The sequence below is a fragment of the Stegastes partitus genome, unplaced genomic scaffold (genome assembly GCF_000690725.1).
Source record: "Stegastes partitus isolate 25-593 unplaced genomic scaffold, Stegastes_partitus-1.0.2 Scaffold945, whole genome shotgun sequence".
NCBI lineage: Eukaryota > Metazoa > Chordata > Actinopteri > Pomacentridae > Stegastes > Stegastes partitus.
Window position 1 is genome coordinate 121,084 of NW_007578676.1, and position 16,840 is coordinate 137,923.

A 16,840-nucleotide genomic window follows, 5' to 3' on the forward strand; every position below is an offset into this window, starting at 1 on the left:
GCGGCGTGCGTGTGCGCGCGCGCGTCGGTTACGACACACGCGTGTCATCCCGGTGTAAGGGGACACCGCTTCCTGGTGTGGAGCCGATCACAGCGGACCGATGCGGCGCAGGAGGCAGAGCGGATCCAGACCTCGGTGAGATCTCAACCGTCTGCGGAAACAGCGTGAGTACAAGCGGCTACAGCGTCTCTGTTCGCTCGGTCCGGAAAGGTCCGGAAAGGTCCGGAGGGGGGTGATGCTGAGCGGGGATCGGTTCCGTCCTCTGCGGGAGGAGAAGCCTGTAGGAACGTGTTTTAGTCATTAGAGCTGCATGATCCAGGACTGAACATATGAAGTGTGTGAATGCTTGTTGTTGTTTCCTCCTTCCTGGAGCAGAACCTTCCCGCTACCTGCTCAGGACTGACTGGAAGGAGGAGGCATGATGTCATTAATTACACCTTTACTGGCTCACCTGTAGTTGTGAGAACGTTTATTTGGAGAATCACCTTTCCATAGCAGCAACTATCACGTTTTATCAAGTTCATGTGAAGAGTTAATTTGCAGAAAGAGATATCTGCATCTTCACAGACCTTCATGAAGCCACGTCTCCATCGTCTGCCTGAGACACCACCAACCGAACTTCACTCATCTCTGTTGAGTCACATCCACTCAGTCTGGCTGATTTCATCTCCAGCAAACAACAACAAAAATAAGTTTGATGATGATCTGTTGCTGCAAATGAGCTCTTCATGTTCTCAGATTCTGGACCAGCTCTGCTTCAGAGGGACGTATCTACACCCCGCTGCCTTTATGAAGCTGCTAGTCTTACATCTCATCTGTCCTTCCAGACTCACACCCGTTATCCAAACTGATATGTTCTTTGAAAGGCCTTCTTCGTTGGTTGACTAACTTCTCGACGGTTCTTGTGGGCGGGAAGTTGCTCAAGACCTCCGACTGCAGCCAGAAGGAGGGCGGCTGCATCAGAGCACTAACAGCACATTGTTAAATCAGCTTATTTTACTGGTTACAAAAATAAAAAGAGCAAGAATCCAAAAAAAAAGCAGGATCTGTCAGGCTGATTACTGGTATTTTTATCATTCAGATTTACGAGGACACACATGAAGTACGACGTTTGGTGACACAAGTTAATCATCTATAACACGTCCTCCATCACCGGCTGTAAGACGACTACACATGTGGGTCTTCTTCATTGTCTGACCTTAGATTAGTTTTAGGACCCTTTTGGAACAGACCGGTATCTTATAAACACCTTTTGGAAGTGGGTTTTAGTTTCTACATTATTCTCTCTGTGCTTATCTGAACATTTCTTTCAGGCTTCACCCACTAATCAGCAGGTTGCTCACTTTTATGTAGACTTGTTTTTTGCAGGTTATTTGCTGTGAGCACCTGTATGATGTGGTGCTGACTGAAGTGGAGACAGCTGATTAGAAGCATCCGGTGTGTTATTAATGAAGGGAGACGAGGTTTAAACAAGGATGAGCTGTGGTATCAGAATCAACCCATAAATGTCCTTCAGTTGGTCCTGAATGACAGGAAACAGACCTGTAGCTGTAAGTGACACGTCCCAGAGCTGCTCTGCTAACACGCCTCGTATGTTTGTGAACAGAACCGAAGGAGCGCCACGTACACTTGGAGGAATGTCAGCCGTAAACAAAGCTTCAGAGGACGGAGGCTCCTTCTCATCGAAGGTCATCGGCGTCGTGTTCGTCATCCTGCTGCTGGACCTGCTCGGCTTTACTCTGATTCTGCCCCTGCTGCCGTCCATCTTGGATCATTATGCACAAACAGAGGTTGGTTTGACCTTAACGTCCATTAGAGCAGCATTGATGTGCCTCTGACGTGTTGTTGTCAGATCAGGAAACACAAGGCAGCAGGCTGAAAAACCACAATAACAGAAGGAAGAAGGGGATTCGTTTGAGTCGCAGTTCGTTGCCTGACGATTAGATAATTATCTCCAGACTGGTTCTGCGATCTGTGTGGCCAACATTGAGCCGATTCGTGACCAGAAAACCTGCTTCTGCCGCCGTTATGAGAAGGCGTTTTAAAGGGATTTCCTGCACAGATAACGCGATGCTCCCTCGAACAAAGGCTGTTCTGTGTGAAGCATCGAGTCCATGAGGAGCGTGAGCAGCTCCTGGCTGATTGGATGAGCTGCTGGCGGGGAGTCTGTGTGCTGACTCATGCTGAACGGGCCTCTTTACTGCCGGTTCTGTGTCATGTCGTGTTCTTGTGTTTCCTCGGCGGGCAGGACGGCGTGTATCAGTCCCTGCAGAGCGTGGTGGACTGGTTCAGGGAGGCTGTCGGGATTCCCATGGAGAAGAAGTACAACAGCGTCCTGTTTGGAGGTATGTCGGGCTGATCTCTGCACAGCCGATAGGGGGCGCTGTCCTTCGCTGGATGCTTTACACCAACACACAGCGATGCAGGGATGGTTCCAGGTCGTTGGTCTGATGCTTTTTGATTTGCCTTTCAGGTCTGATTGGGTCGCTGTTCTCTCTGCTGCAGTTCCTGTTGTCGCCTGTGACCGGGGTTCTGTCGGACCGACACGGCAGACGGCCGCTGCTCATCCTGACCACGGTGAGCAGAACAGCGTAGAACACTTAAAACATCAGTGTTGATTGTGGATCAACCGCCGGCGCTGATTCGTTCAGGTCTCATTGTGCTCCTCGTGTACCAGTTAGGGCTGATGTCCTCCTACGCCGTCTGGGCCGTTTCCCGGAGCTTCAGCATGTTCCTCCTGTTTCGGGTCATCGGGGGCATTTGTAAGGGCAACGTCAGCCTCTGCACCGCCATCATAGCCGACCTGCCGTGCCCGAAAGCACGCAACCGAGGAATGGTAGGCCCGGACCAGACACGTACTGGTAGACGAGATAAAACTTTATTAAGCTGTTTGGCTGGATGCTGCTCAGAAACCACGACTAGAGAAGAAGGCGTTTCACTGCACGTTATACCGTCTATAGCTGTGTTTGTGACCAATAGGAGGCCTTGAATCCTTGAAATATTGCCCCTGAAAATAAAATATTACAAATGAAAATGAAATATTACAAATGAAAATGAAATATTACACGATTCTGAAACTGATGAAGCACAAACTATTGAGAAAATGATGTTGATTTTATGATTTATCTCCTACATATGACTGGATGCAGACAGGTGGTGACTCTGACCTTCACATGTCTACATTCTACATGAATGTCTTTGTATGTGTTGCTGTCAAACTTTCAGCTAAGTGTCTTAAAAGCGGACTAACTCCCTCTGACCAGGCTATGATCGGCATCGCCTTCTCCGTGGGCTTCACCGTGGGACCTCTGATGGGAGCGTACTTCGCCATGAGCTCCAGAACCACAGGAAGCGTCTTCTACCAGACTCCGGCTCTGCTCGCGTTGGCCTTCAGCGCCGCCGACCTGCTCTTCATTTGGCTCATGCTGCCGGAGACGCTACCGAAGGACGTCAAGGTTAGTTTGTGGAGGCGCTGTCTCTGGGGTAAAGCGGGACACACATGGGTTTGTGCAGCATCTTCTCCTGACGCCTCTACAGTGGTGGAAGAAGGATGGAGATGCTTCAATGAGGTAAAAGTAGCAGCAGCTCCCTGTGCACATAGCCTGTTGGAAGTGAGAATCCCACCTGAGCTGCAAACTGTACCTGAAATATCACAAATAAATGTAGTCATCAGAGTTTTCAATGTAGAAGCATCACTTTAAATCATCAGAATAGAACTAAACTGTTATCAGGACATTTTTGTAGCTCACTCTTTAATAATTCATCATATTTTACAAGCTTGTGTTTGTAAAATCTTTATCTGGAAAATTACTGGCAGCAAGATTTCTCCGTGCAGCGTCATAAACTATAAGTAAAATACTTTAATAAAACACAGACATGTGTTACTGAACGCAGCACTTTTCACCAGTTTCTTGTGGAATTAGTTTGAAGCTGATTCCCGTATCGGTTGGATGTCAGTGATAGAAACAGTTTTGGAAAATATGTTGTTTTGTTTTCTTCCCAAGAGTCAGATGAGACGATTGATGGCAGCCTCGTGTCTGGATGGTAAATGTGGAGCTGCAGTCTGTTAGCGTAGCTTAGCATAAAGGCTCTAACCAGGTGGAAACAGCTCACCTGGCTTTGTTTAAAGGTAACTCAACCTGTTCGCTACCAGCAGCTCAGTATCGTCACATGTTGTTGGTCACCTCTGTGAAACCACAGCAGAGTCTTTCTAGCTGTTTCCTGTTCATTATGCTAAGCTAACAGGCAGCTTGTTGTAGCTTCATATTCACCAGACAAATGTGTTTATTCTTTCTTCAGTCACGATGCCTTCATGCTGCAAACACGTGTAAAGTAATTGTCGTAAAAATAAGTTTTAATTTTTTTTTAAATGTAATTTTAAAAAAATACAATAAAATAAAATGAAAAATCGATTTAAAAAAATAAAACAAATAAAATAAAATTAAATAAATAAATAAAATAAAAACTATTAAAAATAATAAAACAAATAAAAAATAAAAATAAATTTTAAAAAATAAAAAATTATTGTAACTTTTATTATTTTATTTATTTGTCTTTATATTTCTACTTTTATTAGACAGACAGATCTATTTATTCTTTGCCGTGTATGATGTCGTTTTTGTTCTTAAATAAGTCACGATACCTTCATACTATAGACACGTCTGTAAAGTCATGTGAAAATGTTTTAACTACAGCTGAGCTGATTTTCTTTGCATTTTCTTTTCAAAGTTTTCTAAATGAAAAAATGCAATTCATGATGAATTTCTTATTGTTTACTTATTAATCTGTTCAACCTCTGACTGATATCAGATTCAGGAGTGTGTGTTTTATCACAAAGCTGCACCTTTTCTTCCACCTGTCGAGTCAGACATGCAGCTCGATAAGAGTTCGTTTCACTTTGCAGTCGTATGTGGAGAAAAGTCAGTCGGTCAGATGTGTTGATGAGCTGCGATCGTATCAAGTTTAACAGAACAACCACAACACCGGAGTCCAGCTTCACGCCGCTGTATGGAGCGTTAATGAGCTGATATCTGACAGCTCTTAAATCTCACGTCTCCATAATATGTGGCTCAGATTTCTTTGTCCTTTTTGAAGTGTTTTTATGTTTTTATTCTCCCATCTACGCTGATCAGTCACCAAACTGTCTATCAAGCAACTGCAGACCTCTTTCTCTCTGACACCCACACTAACCAGGAGGATTAGATCAGATATAACTTTATTGATCCTTTGGTAGGGCACCTCGGGGAACTTGTTGATGCAGATAAGTGATGTTGTTTCGTCCCAGGCTTCATCGTCGGGCTGCGGCGGCTCCAGCGACCTCCTCAGCCCCTTGTCTTTGTTCCACTTCGCTGCTGTCACCAGGACAAAAGAGCCGCCCTCCAGAGACAGTGAGTGCCATGCCGACCAGATTCCTGCGTGAGGCAGAGCCCTGCACCCTTCTGACCCACTTATAAGGCATGAATGAACTTTGGCACGCTGACAGGAAGCGGGGATGTGTTTTTACAGGAATGCAGACGCTCCGAGTGCTGGGCCTGGTTTATTTCTGCTACCTCTTCCTGTTCTCCGGTCTGGAGTTCACGCTGAGCTTTCTGACCCACCAGCGCTTCCAGTTTACGAGGTGTGAGCTCAGAGATGAAGCTGTTGGTTCTATCAGATGTAGGAAGAACATCTATCAGCAACTGGGCTTTGTTTTCTCTCAACAGCATGCAGCAAGGAAAGATGTTCTTCTTCATCGGTGTCATCATGGCTCTAATCCAGGGCGGCTACGCTCGCAGAATCAAACCTGGGAACCACATTAGGGCTGTGAGAATGGTATCAGAACCAGCTGTTCACATGACAGATACGAGTGCAGTGAACTGTTGGGACCAGATGATCTGAAACGTTTCGTGTTTTCAGGCGATCGTAACACTGATCCCAGCGTTCATCCTCATCGGGTCGTCGTGGAACATCACGATGCTGTACGTCGGCTTGGCCTTGTACTCCTTCGGTAAGTTTATGCTCAGCGTGTCCACAGAACACCAGAATTAAAGAGCCCGCTTCCTTCACCACATCGGACCGCACGCCTGAGAACATGTGAATGGATTCAGACATATTTCAGAAATTAAATGGACAACCAGTTAGCAGATTAAAGAAGAACCTTTAATCTGTCATCAGCATGTGAGTTGTATGAACAACTCAACAGCATCCTGAATACTGCATTTAACAGCTATTTACCATCATTACTGATTATTTCTGGTGCAGTTTAACGTCGGTTAAAGTCTGTCAGAGTGAGAAAACAATAACTGGTCCAACTCAGAGTATTTATACTGAAAATTCTGTTCCTCTAATCTGACTCTCACATGTTTCATAAGTGATCATAAAAGCTTTGGAACGACCTTCGTCTCTGTCTGTGAAGGTTCTCAGTCCTTCAGGTCATGTTGTTCTGGTAGATTGATCGTAGCAGCTGCTTGAGTTCCTTGAAGACGTTCCACCTTCATCCAGGAGGCTTCATCAGCTCTGACTGACTCGTTGGGAGTTCCACATCCTGATATCCTGAAGGAGACGTTAACACCTGAGTTGTTGCTCCTCCCCCTCGTTGTGTGACTCGTTAGTGCTCCTCCTGCCACAGTGGGCTGCGTTAGGTGTGGATGTGGCTTCATCTTCCTGGGGAGAGATCTTAGGACTGAATAGAAATTCAGTTTCTATTATTTTATGATGTCTATGTGTGAACTCTACTCTGTCACGTGGAACAATCTTAAGTTAGTAGTTAAGTAGTTTTAGGTAAATGAAAGTTGATTAACACACAGATGAACATGTGCGATCAGTCACACACATCTCAGAGTGCATCTGAAGCATTAAATATATTTACTTCATGTTGTTCCTGTTCCTGCAGCGGCTGCGATCGTCGTCCCCTGCCTGTCCACGCTGGTTTCTGACCACGGTGAGCCTCCTGATAATCCCCAGTGATGAACCATGTTTAATCTGCTGTAATGTGCACACTCTGCTCGTTATCACCTGTTCGTCCAGGTTCGGCGCATCAGAAAGGCACCGTGATGGGGATCCTGCGTAGCCTGGGCGCCCTGGCCAGAGCACTGGGACCAGTCGTGTCCTCCTCTGGTGAGTCGCAGCTACGATGAACACCTGAGTTAACCTTTCTGTCAGGCCAACACTGCTCATATGTGCCCTTTAAATAACTTGCATTCATTCTGATGTGATCGCTGCGTTTGCTTCACAGTTTACTGGATCGCAGGAGCACAGACCTGCTTCCTCATCACATCGGCCGGCTTCGTGGTACCGCTGGTTCTCCTGAGCATCGCCGGGAGGCTGAAGGAGGAATGAGCCGCACAAAGACTTTTAAAAAGACAGAATAAATGAATGTTGTGATGTTTACATCTTCTGGGAAAGCGAGCGCGGAGTTCCTGCTCTGTGACTGCCGGGACGACGTGACTCACCTGTCGGGGCCAAAGATCAACACCTGGAGCTAAATGAGAAGCAGGTGCACATGCCAACCAGAGGCGCTGGGAGAGGCGACGCCATGCTGCTTATGTGCACCTGTAGACCTGTACGTGTTCAACGGGTCAGGGGGGATTTTAAATGCTTCTGTGCTTAGAAATCATTTTATAACGCCATATTTTATCAACCGCTCTGATTTTGTAGCGTTTTATTTTTGCTCTCCTGATAAATGTTGATATTCTATTTTCTATTAATTAATAATAAAAAAAAAATGAACAAACACGTGAATGTCTGTTTGTGGGAATAAATAAATACGTCTCCAAACAGTTAGGAACAAAATCACACAAAAATAATAAATAAACTTTGATTTAAGTTCAGCTTTGATTGAAGATGCTGGTACTCTGGCATTTCCATTTCATGCTACTTTAACTCCAATACAACTTGGATCTGAGCTTTTTTACAGGTTAAGATAACACAGCAGCACAACAGAAAACAAGATGCATTTTTAAAACCACAACAGGGTGCATGTTTGTAGACGACTGCTCCATTATAACCGCCTGCAATACTGTTAAATGTAGGAAGATCCCATTCTGCATGATGAGCAGTTTTACTTTTGACTGAGTGCATTTTTTCTGACGTTTTTAACTTGAAGTAAAAAAAAGTAAGAACATGGGCCCTTTACCTGTGTTATGTAGACTTTACTGGACCAAATCCTGCTGCCTTGGCCTCATCCATCCGTTAGTTTTACCCACTTTGTCCCGGACTGTGCAGCAGGGAGCCTGAATCAGTCTCAGCTGACTCCAGACGGTTCATCACACAGAGACAGATGCCCACTCGTGTCTATTGCTGATGTAGGATCACCAACAACCTGCATGTTTCTGGATTTTTGGAGAAAACCGGAGCAGCCTTTAGTTCATATACACTCAGATGTCTTTAGGAATACTCAAGAAGACAGCACAGAATGCAGTAAAGTGTAGGAATATGGCTGCTGACAGTACTGCTAGATTGTGATGTGAAGCCTCACGGGGTGCAAAATATAATATTATAATAACAATAATGTATGGATGAGCCATGTTTACGTCACATTACTGCTACAGACAAGCGACAAATTAAAAGAAGAACCATTATGAAGTGTCTCAGTGAGGTGTACGGCTCTACTGAAGGGAATTCCTGGTAAGATATTCCTCATTTGGTGTCGTGATGACGGTGCTGTCCAACGTTTTAGTCCAAAGACCTCCAGAGGCGTTGAACTGGGTTAAAATCTGGTGACTGCAAAGGCCATAATACATGATTCACATTAAAACATTCAGAGATGAATGTGGGGATGGTACACCTGGAAGACTCCCGTCCAGGTAGAAACGTTTCACAGCAGGATAAAGGTGATCACAGGACAACTCTGACTGATTCAGTGTCTCTGACTCACTGTAGGAGTCAATGGTTCAGGTTTTCCTTTCATTTGTCACCCAGCTTCAGTGAAATATTTAGCTTTGGCCTTTTTCAGAAATACTTGTTATACTGTGTGTGGTTTGTAACCTACTTTCTGTGGGTGTCTCTGGCTGTTTTTTTTTATTCCACGAGGCCAGAAGATGTCGCTGCAGCTCTCCTCTTCGCACACCATGTAAACATCAGCTGTTTCAATCAGCTAGCTGCTGCTGCTATGCTATCAAACAGGTTGTTAGCCCGGTGAGCTAACACACACTCACACACACTGTGTTGGCGCACATAGATGTAGCACCGCCGTAACGAGGACTCTGACAACACACGGAGGCTTTGGTGAACACACGAAGATGTGACTGCGTTTAGGAAAACCTGAAGATGGAGAAGGTAGCGGGCGAAAATCAGCGCTTACGGCTGTGTGTGTTTTTGCTTAGCTAGCTAGCATGCTAGCTGAGGCTAATGCATGTAGTTGAGCATGAGCTAACTTTTAGCTAACTTTAGCGGATACTAACATGTGTGAGTGATACCGCTGAGTTTAAAGCTGGTTCGACCACATTAATGAACTGTTAGTTTAGTAAGATATTAGCTACGAATGGCAACACAAAAAGTACATTTGTGAAGCGTTAGCTGGGTGTTTACTTAAGCTAAATAAACAAGCTAACACATGTACTCGAGTGAGACATTTCTTTGGATATACTGTGGGATAAATGTGGGTGTGAATCGGTGATAAAGTGGTGGGTACTGGGCTGAATGTGGCAGGACACGGGTTTACTTGACGTGGAGCCAATAACGTGATTGTCAAAGGTCAAAACAAGCACACTGCTGATGCTAATCTGTACTTTCCAGGAGAGCAAAGTGTCACCTGCTGTCCAGGCTTCTGACTGTAAACACCAGAGGAGACAGAGGAAGGATCCTGCTGAGCCCCACGCCGCCTCGCTCCTCATGCTACCAAACCCATATGACCAGATTTCAAGAGGGTACAAAGATAAAGACGTCATATCATGTTTTATTTGGTCCAAGTAATCATTCACTGGTGTCCTGACCTGAATCATTCAACCGCCCGTTCTGTTTGATGTCTGGGCTGTTTGTAGGTCAGGTCTGGGTCCAAAGCCGGCTGCAAAAGGAGGAGACGTGCCGAGGAGCTACAGCAGCAGCCGGCCTGTCAGAGAGGCCGGAGATGATGTCCTACAGAGAGACAGGTCCACGCGAGAGCCACAGACTAAGGTTGGTTTTACTTGGAGCGACAGCAAACTGCATATAAACACCTTCATGAAACTAATCTGGGTCGGTCAGCACCGTGGCCTCACAGCTAGAAGGTCGCCGGTCCACGTCCCGGTGAGGACACCCGGGATCTTCCTGCGTGGAGTCTCCATGTTCTCCCCGTGCAGCGTGGGTTCTCTCCGGGTTCTCCGGCTTCCTCCCACAGTCCAGAAACATGCTGAGGTTAATTGGTGATTGTAAATTGTCCGTAGGTGTGAATGTGAGTGTGCTTGGTTGTCTGTCTCTAAGTGTAGCCCTGTGATAGACTGGTTACCTGTCCAGGTGAACCTGCCTTCACCCTGAGTCAGCTGGGAATAGATGATGGATGGATTGAATTAATCTCAGTTTCTTTTTTTATTATTGCATCTTCACAGACATTGAAAAGCAGCAGTGACTTCCAAGGCAGAGCGATGGGTCAGAACCCAGCGGACGCTCAGAGAAAAGGTACTGATCATATGGACTAGACATGTAGGAATGACAGCTAAACATCGCACACTTAGATCTGAACAATAGTTTACAATACTGCCTGTCTCAGTAGTTTGTGCAGTATCAGTATAATGTGTAATGTTTGACTTCCATGTACAGTCCTGTCAGTGTAATGTGTGATATCCATCCATCCATCTTCTCCTGCTTATCCAGAGTCGGGTCATAATGTGTATTATACCTTTTTTAATGTGTAAACTTCCAACATCATGCATCATAAATGTGCAACATGTGATGACCGTGTGTGATGTTACCCATAACCTCATCATTACTTCCTGCTCTTCTGTTCTAGTCTTACTTTAGCCTCCATGTTGTATTTCGTCCAGACATTCTACTTCTGTCTTATTGCTTTTCTGTATTTAGTTTTTTCTGAGCAATATCTGCCAAATGAATTCCTCAGGGATCGATCACATTTTATCTTCTGGATGATACTCTGCTACCACAGTCGTTTTCCTGGAGTGTCCCCATCAGTGAAGACCCGTCTCCACCTTGGATTATTTTTGCAGCGTACTTGAGGTTAAGGCCTTTGCTCTGACCGTTCATTTAATCGATCCACAGGTTTTAGAGGGACCAGGTCTGCCCCAAACTCTGCAGGGAAGTCAAAGCCAGCACAGACAAACCTGGTCCCGTTTGAAGTGAAGATGGCTGATTTTCCGGAGCTCGCTGGTGTTTCGAGGAGCAAAGCAGCTCCTCCTCCTGGTGCTGCTGCTCACCAGAGAGCGTGCTGGGCTTCAAACCCTCCACCCACGAGCCCACAAGCTCCGAAACTGGCGTCTTCCTGGAAGGTCAGCTCATGGAAGGATCAGATATGACGATATGTCAAATATACTTTTCTGTTTTTCTAACACGACTCCTGAACTCGGTGGTTTTCTGTGAACAGTCCGGCAGGAGGGGATCCCCACCACGAGCCGACCCCCGTCAAAGTGCCGCCGATGCTACACCGGACGCCGCCGTCATCCCAGAAGGTAGGGTGACGTTCATGTAGTCAGGTTTTCAATGACTACAAAGTTTTGACGATAATATTTCACGTTTATATTCACATGTATGAGCAGGTCAGCTGACGGTGACGTCCTGGGCGAACATCGCCTCGCAGCCGCCAAAGAAACCCGTTCCAAAAGAGAGGACAGTCGGCAGCGACCACATGCAGGTGGGATGATTGTTTCATTAACATGTTCAACAAAGAGGGGATCTGCAGGTCCTGGAAAGACCTAAATGACTTGTTCTCAGTTGATTAGTAAGAGATGAGGGTGAGAAAGTCTGGTGTTGATTTAAATCAGCAATTACAAACAATATGGAGACATTAATCACGTATCCTCAAAGACTAAAGAGGCAACCTGAGAAGTCCGTCAGAATATCTTTAAAACCATGTGAAGTGTCCAGACATGGAATTAGAACTGTACAGTTATAAAACCAGATAGTGTTCCTCAGTTTGACACCATTTTTACAAGTAAATGCACAAAATCAATTAAGATTCTGTTGATCACATTCTCATATCTGTGAAGGTTTCATGTGTTAAACATTTGATTCACACTTGATGGTCAGTCATGCAGCTGCTTAGTCCACTGCAGCGATCGCCCACATCCTGAGGTAGTTCAGTAGTTTTTAGGAAACATCTCAGCCCTCCTGAACCTCCTTCATGTTATCAGACGGAGGACGTGGCTGCGCAGCAGGAAGTTGGAGCCCCAGGGAAGAAGAAACGGAAGAAGAAGAAGAAGTCTAAAGGTACGAGTGAAGACACCGAAGCTGAGTCAGAAGAGCCGGCGTTTCCTCAGGAGCCTCCAAAGTTTGAGGTAAACACCATCTTTGTGTCTCCATTCAGCCCGGGGTTTTCAAAACAGCAACGGAAGATGATGTTTGTCGTTGTCTTTTCATTCTAGGATGAAGAGGAGTTCCCGGGTCTGACTCTGGCTTGGACCGGGACCGACAGGTTAAGGACCAGCAGCAATGCAAAGCTATGCAATGAGGTACGTATCTCATGAGAAGGTCCTGTGTAGCGTCACAAAGCTAAACGGAGAGCTTTATGAGCATCATGTTGCATTCTGAAGGAAAACCAAAGAGAAGGAGGTCAGCATCAGCCTGCAGTCCAGAGCAAGGAGAAAGCAGCAGCAGCTAAAAGTCAGTCCACAGACGCTGCTAAGAAAGGACAGGTGTGTGTTTGACGTCACCGTGGATGCAACAGAATTCACTGAGTCTGGTTCGTCTTCAATATGAGGCCCTGTTTTCCGTCACCCGATTTCTAGAAAGCTGAGAAGGTCTCCGGGAAGAAGAGCAAGGTTCCTGTGCAGCTGGACATCGGAAACATGTTGGCTGCCCTGGAAAAGAAGCAACAATCTCAGAAAACCAAGCAGGACCTGAAGCCGGTCATTCTCTCAGGTGGGTCGTGGTTAGCATGTTAGCATGGTTAGCATGTTGGCCTCTGTCGTCACTCAAATGGATTCAGATTAAACTGTATTTCAAACAGCTGTAATATTAAAGGAAAAACCTCCTGATGGTGCATCAAGTCACCTGACTGAGTCAAAGTCTTCCTGTCCTTTATCTGTGAAGTTGGTGGAGGTCTACCTGTTGTCCAGAAGCAGCCTCCGGCCCAGAGGAAGCTGCCCTGGCAGCAGGATAAAATTGCACACAATCCCCTGGACTCCACCAGCCCTCTGGTAAAGAAAGGCAAGCAGAGAGAGGTGCCCAAAGCCAAGAAACCCACTCCTCTCAAGAAGGCAAGTCTGGAACAAAAACAGAACACACTGCATGTTGTGATCGATTCATTTCAGCGGTGCAGGTTTGTCTTTACAGCTCACTCACTTCCTGCTGGATTCTCAGGTCATTTTGAAAGAAAGAGAGGAGAGGAAACAGAGGCGTTTGCTGGAGGAGAGAGGACTGCTGCCTGAAGACGATGCCAAACTCTCCAACGATGCCACAGAGGAAGAGCAGTGTGACGCGAATGCCACAGGTCAGAGCAACATCAGCTGTAGTCCTGTTTCACTGAGTCGTCATCAGCTGGGAGCACGTCAAGGAAACATCTGGATACAGCTGATGATTTGTTTTCATGCTCAGATGATGCTGGCAGTCCCACGGAGGGGTTGGATGATCAGCTGGAGTTAAATATCACCAACCAGATGGCAGAGGAGGGAGATGAAGAGACGGACAAGGATGAGACTGTGGAGCATCAAACCGCCTCACCTGAGAACTGCCCAGCGAACGCACCCAAGATCCACAGCAGGAAGTTCAGAGAGTAAGACCGCAGACGCTTCACCGCACACCGAGTCGGTTTCCTGTTTGTGTCTCGGGTTATTCAGTCTGACAGAACTAAGCCACGGTTCTTCTCACGTCTCTGTCCTTCTGTGTGTCAGCTACTGCAGCCAGATGCTGAGCAAAGACGTGGACGAGTGCGTGACGTCCCTGCTGAAGGAGCTGGTTCGGTTCCAGGACCGCCTGTACCAGAAGGACCCCATGAAGGCCCGCATGAAGAGACGCATCGTGATGGGCCTCCGCGAGGTCCTCAAGCACCTCAAGCTCAGGAAGGTCAAGTGCGTCATCATCTCACCCAACTGTGAACGCATCCAGTCCAAAGGTACTGTGGGCTTCCAGCTGGTTGGACGTCAGGAAGTCAGAGAAATGGGAGAACTTTGCAGGTGTCTCTGAACATGCGGTCAAATGCAGATTTAGGCTTTCTTGTGCTGCAGCCCTAAAATAAAGTTTTTCTTGGATAATTATTTTTGGATGCTCAGAAGTAATCCAAGGATAAATCAAACAAAAAGAAGATTCTAGTTTTTCTGGGAGAGAGATTGGGACAGCCAGAGCAGTTTGTTCTGCAGGTCAGACAGGTAGAGCCGTGCATGAGCTCCTGATTCAGGGCTGCTCAGAGGATTATTGTCTCAGTTGTTTAGTCTCTTAAACGTTCTCAGAATCAGAGAAAAATGGCGTCACAGTTTCCTAGAGTTTTTTTTGTTGTTGTTGTTGTTTAGTTTTAAGTGCCATGTCTCATGAAATTAGACTACGATGTTCATTTTATTCTGCTTTTACTTGATGTATGCATATATTAATTATTCTATCTATTGCTTGTGTTGGCTGCAGCGTGGCTGAACTAGCTCAGGATGAATTTCCCACATCCAGGACAATAAAGTTAATCTTGAATCTTGAATCCTAGAGTTTTGAAAAACTGCCTTCCAAAGGCCAAAAATGTCAAACAGGACCAATAAGCCGCAGATCCTCACATCTGAGATAAATTAACAGTGATTTTAACTTTAAAAAACAACTGAAGAATAAAACAGTTGCAGGTTTGTGTTGTTTTGTTTGTTTGTTTTTGTTGTTTTGTTTATTTTGGATCAGCTGCTTTTTTAAAAAAAACCCTCTGGTGACGCCTAAACGATATGAAAATGGCTCCATGTCTTCATCTCCTTCCTCTTTTCTGTGTGGTTTGAACTTTAAGCTACTAACTAAAGTTCTCATTCTTCTTCTCCTGAAGAGCGTTTTCAGGCCATTATGGTGTAAAAACAGCAGCTTCGTATGGACTCCATGTCCAAGTGTTCAGGTTTACTTGGGTAGATGTAGATGTCAGGCTCTGTGTCGTAGCCGCTCACAGGCGTAGCGCTGAGAGCTACCAGGTGCAGATGATTACCAGCTGAATGCTTGAAGCTGGACAGTGATTATAATGTGGTCTTTGGCAGGCGGCCTGGATGAGGCTCTCCACACCATCATCAACACGTGTCGGGAGCAGGGCGTGCCGTTCGTGTTCGCGCTCTCCAGGAAGGCTTTGGGTCGCTGCGTCAACAAGGCCGTGCCCGTCAGCCTGGTGGGCATCTTCAACTACGACGGGGCGCAGGTCAGGTTCAGCAGACGGTACCGCTACAGATAAGGTAAGACGGTTTCTTTAAGCAAACTAAAACCCTCTGGTACCCACAGAACCACTACCACAAGATGATCGAGCTGTCGTCTGAGGCCAGGAGGGCCTACGAGGTGATGGTGTCCAGCCTGGAGCAGACAGACCCGGCAGAGGCAGAGCTGGAGGCCCACAACGAGGAGCTGCAGATCAGCAGCCTGGCTGAGGAACCAGAGGCTGGTACCGACACCGCAGAGCCACCAGAGGAACCAGAATACAGTAAGATGTAGTAAAGTAGTGCATGGAAACACCTGCTCTGTCTGTGTTCATCTAAACCCAACTTTAAGCTTTGCCGTTTAAATGAGTGAAGAAAAATGAAGCGCTAAAGGGTAACACTGCTGAACGAAGATAACGATGATGTCCTCGTTTGCCTCTCAGTTAAAATCTGGAAGAAGATGCTGGAAAAGGAATGCAACCACTCGTTCCTGAACTTCGAGGAGCAGCTGAGCTCCATGCACTTGGACAGCGAATGTATTGAAAACAGTGACGAGGATGAGAAGAGTTGACGGCAGTGAAGCGTTCTGTGCCTAAAAAACAAGAAGCTCAGAGGAAACTAGGACGGACTGGAGCCCACGGGAGGTTGCTCTGCTGCTAGCGGCTCTCCAACCGGGAGCCACCACCACCAGGAATGTGTCAGATAGTTAATCATGTCGCTCGTACTCCCAATGAATCATGGATTTGTTAAGTACGGACTGAACCGGTCACTTGAAAGAATCCCACAATATGAATTTTTACCGATGTTGTCTGTGATCCTGCCTGGAAGACGACCTCCACCAGTCATACAGCACTGAGAGGGAATCAGTGGGGATGTGACACTGAGCCGTTCTGATATTATTTCTTATTAGCTTCAGTTTAAAATATTTTCCTGCTGTTATTTTATGATGCGGGGATGGCAGAGACGAGGCGTGGGAGGGTGTGTGACGAAAACATGAACGTCCAGCTGTAGGTGTACAAAAGGTTTGTTGTTGTAGAAGAAAATGAGAAAGTCCAGCGCTCAGAGCGGCCATAATGTGCACTGATGGTACACATGCATCACTGTTCTGGCTGTAAAGCTGGAGCTCAGCATCCTCTTTAAAGCCTGGTGATGTGCCTCCGAATCAAAACCACAGTAAATGTTTTTGTTGCTTCGTAGACAAGAAATGAGTCTATTCATAGGTTATATTCAGTCATTTTCTGATCTCGACACACTACGTCCTGCTCAGCATTTCACACCTCGTTCTCACTAAGATATTCCCAAAAGCCGATTTCTTTCTCTCACTGTGTAACCTCAGGGTTACGTCGACACAGTTCTTTTCCTACAACAATCAATCTTTTGTACACATTCAGTTTTTTATTGATATACGAAGGACGGTATGC

General features: G+C 46.1%; 2 protein-coding genes across 3 annotated transcripts; both read left to right on the top strand.

Moving 5' to 3' along the window:
- The first annotated feature begins 92 nt into the window (after positions 1-92).
- LOC103366426 (major facilitator superfamily domain-containing protein 10) lies at positions 93-7,715 on the top strand. Of its 2 annotated transcripts, none has more exons than XM_008294150.1 (13): positions 93-164; positions 1,607-1,790; positions 2,249-2,345; positions 2,474-2,577; positions 2,678-2,836; positions 3,264-3,455; positions 5,285-5,387; positions 5,506-5,617; positions 5,703-5,811; positions 5,896-5,986; positions 6,872-6,919; positions 7,006-7,095; positions 7,214-7,715. In XM_008294150.1, the coding sequence occupies exons 2-13, from the start codon at positions 1,638-1,640 to the stop codon at positions 7,315-7,317; spliced, it is 1,362 nt and encodes a 453-aa protein (XP_008292372.1). In that variant the 5' UTR covers positions 93-164; positions 1,607-1,637; the 3' UTR covers positions 7,318-7,715. The 2 variants fall into 2 exon arrangements, with proteins under 2 accessions (XP_008292372.1, XP_008292374.1); XM_008294152.1 differs by lacking the exon at positions 93-164 and adding an exon at positions 1,161-1,175.
- A 1,417-nt stretch (positions 7,716-9,132) lies between these two features.
- On the top strand, positions 9,133-16,805 carry LOC103366427 (selenocysteine insertion sequence-binding protein 2). Its single transcript, XM_008294153.1, has 18 exons — positions 9,133-9,255; positions 9,715-9,845; positions 9,960-10,092; positions 10,503-10,572; positions 11,170-11,396; positions 11,492-11,576; positions 11,664-11,758; positions 12,258-12,401; positions 12,489-12,575; positions 12,657-12,758; positions 12,852-12,984; positions 13,156-13,322; positions 13,426-13,555; positions 13,660-13,837; positions 13,956-14,176; positions 15,273-15,427; positions 15,508-15,703; positions 15,863-16,805. The coding sequence occupies exons 1-18, from the start codon at positions 9,247-9,249 to the stop codon at positions 15,988-15,990; spliced, it is 2,391 nt and encodes a 796-aa protein (XP_008292375.1). The 5' UTR covers positions 9,133-9,246; the 3' UTR covers positions 15,991-16,805.
- The last annotated feature ends 35 nt before the right edge of the window (positions 16,806-16,840 follow it).